This window comes from Elephantulus edwardii, unplaced genomic scaffold, assembly GCF_000299155.1.
Source record: "Elephantulus edwardii isolate Elephantulus edwardi_28Jun2011 unplaced genomic scaffold, EleEdw1.0 scaffold00055, whole genome shotgun sequence".
Lineage (NCBI taxonomy): Eukaryota > Metazoa > Chordata > Mammalia > Macroscelidea > Macroscelididae > Elephantulus > Elephantulus edwardii.
The window spans coordinates 12,959,524-12,968,685 of NW_006399805.1; the positions used below are offsets into that span (position 1 = coordinate 12,959,524).

The 9,162-nt window shown below is 40.7% G+C and overlaps 1 protein-coding gene across 1 annotated transcript; it reads left to right on the forward strand.

The window, feature by feature from the left end:
* Window positions 1–232: 232 nt before the first annotated feature.
* Window positions 233–1,165, forward strand: LOC102847184 (olfactory receptor 2A2-like). The gene has a single exon (XM_006887268.1). It carries the CDS (start codon window positions 233–235, stop codon window positions 1,163–1,165), a length of 933 nt encoding a protein of 310 aa, XP_006887330.1.
* The last annotated feature ends 7,997 nt before the right edge of the window (window positions 1,166–9,162 follow it).

The window sequence follows — 9,162 nt, forward strand, 5'->3', positions numbered from 1 at the left end:
GTAGAAAGTATATGGAGAATATATGTAATATCGACACTTTAAGTTTTTTAATTTCTTTTATAAAACAAATATTAAAAAATAATGAAAGTAAATCTTGAAGGGGAGCAGTAAGTAAGAACAAGCTTGTAACTTGTTCCTGAGCTCATTTCATAGTGAATGACTCCAACTCTCCTTGATTCCCCAGCTCTGACCGTGGTATCACATTTCGCTTTATAAAGACCGTCACTAAGTAATGAGGGGCAACCAGTCATGGGTTACGGAGTTCATCCTGGTGGGATTCCAGCTCAGTGCAGACGTGGAATTCCTCCTCTTCTGGGTCTTCTTCATGTTCTATGTCTTCAGTCTGCTGGCAAATGGAGTGATCTTCGGACTCATCTGCCTCGACCCCAGACTGCACACTCCCATGTACTTCTTCCTCTCCCACCTGGCAGTCCTGGACATAGCTTATGCTTCCAACCATGTCCCCAAGATGCTGGCAAACCTGGTGAACCAGGAAAAAACCATCTCCTTTGTGTCTTGTGTGATCCAGGTGTTTCTCTACTTGGCCCTTGCGGCCACTGAGTGCTTCATTTTGTTGGTGATGTCCTACGACAGGTACGTGGCCATCTGCCACCCCCTGCACTACACGGTCATCATGAGCTGGAGGGTGTGCACTGCCATGGCCAGCGTGTCCTGGGCATGTGGGTTTACCCTCGCCATTGTCCACGCCACTCTCCTCCAAAGGCTTCCCTTCTGTGGGCCTCGGGTAGTGAACCACCTCTATTGTGAAATCCTGTCCGTCCTCAAGCTGGCCTGTGCTGACACCTCTGTCAACCAAGTAGTTGTACTCATTGCCAGTGTCCTAGTCCTAGTCGGACCGCTTTTCCTCATGTTGATCTCCTACACTCATATCCTCTTTGCCATCCTGAGGATCAAGTCCAGGGAGGGTCGAAGAAAGGCTTTCTCTACCTGTTCCTCCCACCTCTGTGTGGTCGGGCTCTTCTTCGGCATAGGTATGATCTTTTATCTAGTCCCAGGTGGCAATCAGCGAGAGGAGCAGCAGAAAGTCCTTTCATTGTTTTACGGTCTCTTCAACCCATTGCTGAACCCCTTCATCTATAGCCTGAGGAACGCGCAGGTGAAGGATGCCTTCTACAGAGTCCTGCAGAGGAAGGGCGTTGTATGAAGGTGGATAGAATGATGGTGCAGAGAAATTCATTCTCTTAAATTATGCGCTTCTATCATCAAATAAAATTCGAAAACCAAACAGACCAACGCTGTGTGGTGCATGACTGGGTTTTTCTTGGGCAAAGTCGTAGCCGACATGGTTCCACCCAACAAGAAGGAAGAACAGAAGAAAATGCTATTCCTCTTTAATTTCCTCATTCAACTCAATATTGAACATATTTCCTCCTCTCATCTGAGGAATATTTACGTGAAAGATGCATTCTACAGAGTATTGAAGAAGAAAAGACTTGCAGAGAGCGTGGGGAGAACTGTTGGTTATATAAGATTTTGCTTTATAAAATTTATAATATGATGATGAAAGAAAACTGAGGAGTTTTCTCAAAAGCTTGACATAGAATTTGTAATGGTCTAAACTCTGTCTTTGAGAAAGAGCTTTATTCTGAAGACATGCATGCACTCTGGAGTTGAGAGGCCATGTTAGGAGATGAGACAGCTGACTTATCCAGATATTTTCTCTTTCTTGAAAAACTAGCAAAGTCTTTTTTTAAAAAATGCACAGAGAAAAAGTATGTTAGTTTTCTATGAAGAAGTTTGCATCAATAAATTATTTAGATGATGATATCTTTTAAAATAATATATGTTATCATCACCATGTGATAGACAGGAATGGGACAGTCACAGGGATACTAGAAGAGAAAGCTTCCAAAGTTCTCCTGAGGTTTATTAGAGAGAAAATTACAGAACAATATGCTCCTGTCTCCCCAGCTGTGAAGTCAATGTAATAAAAGACTGAAAACTCTAAATTCTTTGGTGGAATAATGTAGGCATGTTATCAAGAAGTAGCAATTCTTGGAAAAAAAGGCATAAAGCTTGGAAATTAGAGAGAATGTGAAAGAGAGAAAGACCCTCAATGATAAATCGACACAGAGACTACAATAGACTTGAACATGGCACCAAATGGTGAGGCTGACACAGGCCAGGTTGTTCAGAAGACCCCTGTAATTCAGAGTTCACTAGTAGTCACCTTAACACCAATTTAGGTCATTTTAGAGGTGATTTCATGATACTAGAAGCCAAAGGAATTCTAACTGACTCATCAAATACACGTCAAAATGATTATGACTATTGCCAACTATGACTCACGGTCACTCAATAGTATGCCACAGCACTTCATGGCTTAGTGGTAAGAAGTTGCCCTGACAACCTAGAGGCGTATGCTTAGAATCCACCACTGCCTCTTGGGAGAAAGATGGGGAATCACCTCTCATGAGATTTGACTCTGAAAACCTGCTGGAAGGTCAGTTATGTGTTGATTCTGGCCTGACAGTACATAAAAACTGTAACATAGAATTTCCACGACTGTCATCCATGCGTCTCTCCCACAGAACCACTGGTGGGTATGAGTCACTGATCTTTTGGTTAGTAGCCAAGGACTTAATGACTATGCCAACAAGATTGTTGAAAAATGTGTGTGTGTAGTTGTTTTTGTTGTTGATTGTCGAGTCAAGCACGACTAATAGTGACCCTATGAATAAAAGATCTGAAGCCTTTCTATAACTATCATTACTCAAAGTCATCGAGTTTCCAGAGGCATGTTGTTTAGGAAGTGGATATATGTGGTAGCATAGTGGCAAGAAGTTGTGCTGTAATCTTGAAGGCAAATGGTTTGAGCCCACCATTAGCTCTACAGAAAAAAGATGAGGAATCTTCTCCTGTGTGATTAACGGCCTTTGATAACCCGCTAGAGCATCAGCTATGGGTCTGACTGTATGGTACACAACAACAATAACAACGCATATGTATTCCATTCCTGGAAGCAGGAGCGGCATCCACTTCCAAAATGGCTTGCCTCCGGAAACTCTATGTACAAATAGTGCTCAGGCTGTTCGTTCATAGGGTCGCTATGAGTCGTCTACGACTCGACGGCATTAAACAAAAACAACAATGTATTTCATATTGGAACATAAGTAAGAATATCCATGTAAATGATTTTCTGAAAGAAAAAAATGTCTGTCAACCACAAATTGCTAATGCGTGCATATGCTCTAGTAACATGTGTATTAATAAATATTACATTTTACTGCAGAAATAGCAGCACTTCCAGAGGAATGGCAGACTAGATGGACGGGGAATCAGTTTAATCTTTTATTGTTACTTAGAAAAGGAAAAACTATACAAAGCAGTCCAAAGACAACTGTCTGAGCAATCTTAAGTAAGGAGAAAATCCTAGAGGCCAAGGTCAGATAGCTGGGAAAAACAAAATATTAGCATTGCCCAGGGATACCTGCCTCTAGTTGGAGTTTGAACTTAAAAAAAGCAAGGCCACAAGGGCAATCCTACTAGCATCTGGGACAGGTCATCAGGATCTTAGCTCCTCTGTATGAATAGAAGCCCACCCACCAAATCTTCACCTAGACTTGTAGGAGACTGTTTCAGCCCACTGAAAGAAACAACCCTGCAGCTTACAGACTGGTGCCATCGGGAGCCTGGAGAGGAGGTCTCCCAGTGTGACAAAGTCATTTTGCAAAGCCCTGCTAAAGGGGGAGGGCAATACCCAGAAGGCAGGTTTTGCTAACTTCTATTCCCAGAGATTGTGCCCATTGACATTATCAACAATTGACCAACAAACGACACTGAGCCTCTAACATGCAGAGCAGTCCATCAGTGGAAACTAATAAAAGACTCTTTGTGGTCAACATTTAAAGGTCTTTTATCTTCATTCAGTGTAAGGCATAGAGTACTATAAGCAGAGGAAACCAGTTTGTTCAGAAAACAAAGATTCAGACATACAGATAGATGGCTGTTGTCATTTACTGGTGGAACCTGAGGAGACAGTGCTGCTGAGGAAGCAACATACAGAGAGACAAAGGGGGCCAGAGCAAGAGCTAAGGCCCTGACATTTATTCCTCTCAGTATATAGAGAAAATACAAACATCCTATTATTACTAAGTTTCTTACTACACAGCAAGCAATTATCTCTTTTAAAAAATGTTTTCAATATTGTTGGAGCTTCATAATTATTTGCCCAGAAAATCCTAACAAACATACAAGAAACTTATCACTATTTTCTGTAAACTTTCAAGGACAGTAGCTTCTTGTTAATCTACATTTTCCACAAGCTCTCAGGACTTTAGTTTCTCATTAATGAAGCTTTCACAGATGATCTTCTGGATTTTATTAGGTCTCATGAATGCATCCTATTTTCTTGGGACATGTCTGCATGCTTGTCCAGGAATCTGTTTTCAGCTAACTTCCTGCTGTGTGTTCTTGAAGCAGTGCTCTAAACTCACACACCGACAGTTAACCAAGGCACAGTGGCTTCATAAACCCTCTCAGCTGGCCCTGCAGCTGGTTCATGGAGGTGACGAATCCAGCTAGAAGAGAGGGCCTGTTACTTTTCTCTGAGTAGTTCTGGCTTTCAGCAAGTGAGTTAACACTGCATCTCCTTATCCCTGACTGATCAGGGTTCTCCAAAGCCAATCACCAAAGAGAATCATAATAGAGCAGACATGCTCAGAGTACCAGAGGAATCTGACCCAGGAATTATAAAACTCCTGAACCTCCAAGCCCACTGAGTACATGGAAACACAAAGACTCCTTTTGCTGGGAGTCCCCTGGCCCTTCCAGAAGGCCTGCCCTCTCAGCACATTCAACGAAGACTTCATGACAAACTAGACTAGAACATCTGCATATCTTGTCAAAGGAAAGTTTAACATGAACCTCACCTGCCCAGCATTAGATGTCAACCATCTCCAATTACCACCCCTCAACCAACATAGCTCAACCAGTGAACAGATTTTTGACTGGACTCCCCATTAGGCACCACACAGATGCCAGAAGGAGAATTAATTTTTTTAAAATTCTGCAGTAACATCATCATAATGTCCCAGAAGCAGCAGACCTTGACCTCAATTCTCACCAAAAAGCAAAACAGGCATCATTAAAAAAAAATTGATCAAAACAGAGAGTCAATTGATCTCCTAGGAAAGACTAATGAAATGCTCTGACAAGGAATTCAGAAGAATAATGACCAAGTGCTTTCACAAAATCGAAGAAAAATATGAAGAACTAAAGGCGTTCACAAGCAAAACTCTAGAATTTAAAACACCAAGACAAGACAAAGTAGAATCAATAAACACTAGAAATCACAGAAAAACAAGATATTGCAATCAAATAAATAAGACCAACATATCTAACACTGTTAATCTTTTGGAAGTGTAGAGAGCAGAATTGAAGAGATAAAATACAGGAAAAGTGAGGCAGAAGATAGAGCCCTCAATGTTAGCATGCTAGAAGGAAAAGCAGAACCAAGAAGTAAGGAAACTGGAGAAAGCTAAAGACTTAGGTGAGACACAATTAAAAGGAAGAACTTATAAATAATTGCAATCTCAGAAAAAGAAGAATTGGGGGGGGGAAGGACACAGAGAAAATAGTGAAAAGGTAGCTACAAGGAAAGTTCCCATGGGTCAACAAAAAACAGAAAATAGACATCTAAGGAGCTGATATGGCAACGGGGCTGCGCCCTCAGATAAGGAAACGCAAAGAACGAGGGAAACTCTAAGCAGACACTAGTGACTGGAACGTGGAATGTGAGAAGCACGAATGTAGGAAAATTAGATACTTTTAAGAAAGGAATTGAATGCATAAATATTAATATATGAGGTATTGGTGAAATGAGATGGATTGACAACACACATTTTGAATTAGACAATCATATGATCTCGTATGCTGGAGATGAAAAGGTTAGGAAAAATTAGGTTTCTTTCATATTTAAAAAGTCATTTCTAGATCCATCATGAAGTACAATGTTGTGAGTGATAGGATAATATCCACACACACACAAGGTAGTCCAGTGAATACCATTATCATTCAAGTATATGCACCAACAACTAAAGCCAAAAAGGAGGAAATAGAAGATTTCTACCAACATTTGCAGTCAGAAATCAATCAAACATGCAATCAAGATGTATTAATAATAATGACTGACTGGAATGCAACAGTTGGGAGCAGGGACGAAGCATCAGTAGTAGGAAATATGGACTTGGTGACAGAAATGTGGTTGGAGAATGATAGAATTCTGTACAATCAATGATTTATTCATAGCAAATACTTTATATAAGAAACATAACTGCAGACTACACATATGGATTACACAAATGATGGTATGCATAGGAGTCAGATCTATTACATCTGCGGAAAGAATTGCTGGAGGAGCTCAATATCAGCTGTGAAAACTAGGCCAGGTGTTGATTGTGTAACAGAACATCAACAACTCATATATAAGTTCAAGTTGAAGCTAAAGAAGGTTAAATCAAATCCACGGGAACCAAAATTTGACCCGAGTCTATCCTACCTGAATTTCAAAACCATCTCAGGAACAAGTTTGAAGCCTTGAACATTAATGAGCAAAGACCAAATGAGCTGTGGGAGGATATCAAGAGTATCATTCATGAACAATGCAAAAGGTCATTACAAAGATAGAAGAGGAAGAAAAGACTAAGATGGATGTCAGAAAAGATTCTAAATATTGCACTAGAATCCCAAGAAGCCAAAGCAAAGGGGAAAAAACCCAAGAAGTTAAGGAATTAAACAGATTTTGAAGGGCAGTGCAGGAAGACCAAGCAAAATATTATAATGAAAGCTTGTTTGGAGGTTCTAGCAGGGAAATGCGGCCACTCATATACCCTTGACCAAAGGGCAGTCTTCCTTCTATAAGGGATGGCCATCCTCTTCAGCTGAGCACACAGCTTTGGGAGGGACACACATGGATCAGTAATGAAGGAAGGGTACGCCCACCTAGCCAGCCAGCTCAGTCGAATCAATCCTGGTGATCAGTGGGGTGACAGTTGGCCCAGACAGACCACCTTCTTATTCACAAAATATTATTATGAAATGTGCAAAGAGCTAGAGTCAGAAAATTAAAAGGGCTGAACTCACTCAGCATTTCTTAAGCTGGAGGAACTGAAGAACAAATACAAACCTAGAGCTGCAATAATTAAGGGTGCTTTAGGCAGAATATTGGAAGATCCAGGGAGCATTAAAAAAAGGATGGAAGGCGTATGCAGAGTCACTATACCAAAAAGGAATTGGCTGACCCAGAATTTTATGAAACAATGTATAAGCCTGTGGTGATAAGGAAGAAGTTCATGTAGCTCTGAAGGAATTAGCAAAAAAACAAGTTCCCAGGAATTGACAACATACCAATTGACATATTTCAACAAATAGAGACACCCCTGGATATGCTTACCTCAGTGTGCCGATAATCTAGAGGACAGCCACCCGGCCAATCGACTGGAAGAGATCCATATTTGTTCCCATTCCAATGAAAGGTGATCCAACAAAGTGTGGAAGTTATCGAACAATATCTTGGATATCATATGCAAGCAAGGTTCTGCTGAAAATCACAAAAATGACTGAAGGAGCAGATAAACAGGGAACTGCCAGATGTCCAGGCTTGGTTTGGAAGAGGCCATGGTACTAGGGATATTATAGCTGATGTTAGATGGATCTTGGCTGAAAGCAGGGAGTACCAGAAGAATGTCTATCTGTGTTTCCTTGACTAAGCAAAGGCATTTGACTGGTGTATCACAAAAACTGTGTTTAAATCTGAGAAGAATGGGAATCCCAGAACACTTGATAGTGCTTATTTGAAACCTGTACTTGGACCAGGAGGCAGTTGTCCAAACAGAGCAAGGAAACACTGCATAGTTCAAAATCAAGAAGGGTGTACACCAGGGATGTGTCCTATCTCTATACTTTACCAATCTATATGTGAAACAGATCATCTGGGAAGCTGGGATCTATGAGGAGGAATGTGGCATCAGGATTGGAGGAAGAATCCAACAATCTGCATTATTCAGTTGACACAACCTTGCTTGCCAAAACTGAAGAGGAACTGAAGCATTTGCTGCAGAAGGTCAAGGACTTTAGCTTTCAATATGGATTGAAACTCAACATCAAGAAAACAAAAATTCTCACCACTGGTCCAGTGGACAGCATCATGATAGATGGTGAAGAGAGTGAGATTGTTAGCAGCCTCAGCTAGCTTTGGCTCCACAATAGCACTCTTGGTATTAGCAGTCAGGAAATCAACAGATGAACTGCATTGGGAAAATCTGCTGTCAGGGACCTCTCCAGAGTACTGAGGAGCAATAATGTCAGTCTAGAGACTAAGGTGTGACTGATACAGGCCATGGTCTTCACAATTACTGTGCATCAGAAAGCTGGAGAATGACTAGAAGGAAAATTGATGCCTTTGATCTGTGGTTCTTGAGAAGAGTATTGAATAGATCATGGACTTCTAGGAGAAAAAACAGGTTCATCCTGGAGAGAGTGAAACCAGCTACTCCTTGGAGGCAAGGATTCTGAAGCTCTATCTTACATACTTTGGGCACATTGCCAGGAGGAACCAGTCCTTTGAGAGGGACATCATGCTTGGGAGGGTGGAGAGACAGCATAAGAGAGAAAGGCCCTTGATGAAACAGATTGACTCAGTGACTGGGGTTATGGGAGTAGGTGTACCGGAGATGATAAGTTTGGCTCAGGATAAAGCAGAGTTCAGAGCTTTTTTACATAGGGTCGCTATGAGTAACAAAAGACTTGATGACACATAACAACAATAACAAAAATCTGAGTTAACCCAAATAGGATAGACCTCAAAAGAAAGAAAACAAGACATATCATAGCCAAATTATCCAAAATCAAAGATGAGAAAATTCTGAAAGTAGCTATAGAAAAATGAAGAGTCACCTACAAAGGAGAACCAATAAAATTAGGTAAAAAAAACAAAAACCAAAAACATTAGGTATTGGTTTCTCAGCAGAAACCGTGTAAACAAGGTGATAAGATGTTACATTAAAAACTTTGAAGAAAAAAATCTGTCAACTAAGAATCCTGTACGCAGCAAAACTTTCTATCAAATATTACTAAGCAATTAAGACATTCTTAGAAAAGCAAGAACTAAAGTACTTTATGGAAATAAGACCAATTTTTTTT

Coding starts and splice junctions, on each gene's coding strand:
- LOC102847184 (XM_006887268.1), top strand. CDS start 233: ATGAGGGGCAACCAGTCATGGGTTACGGAGTTCATCCTGGTGGGATTC.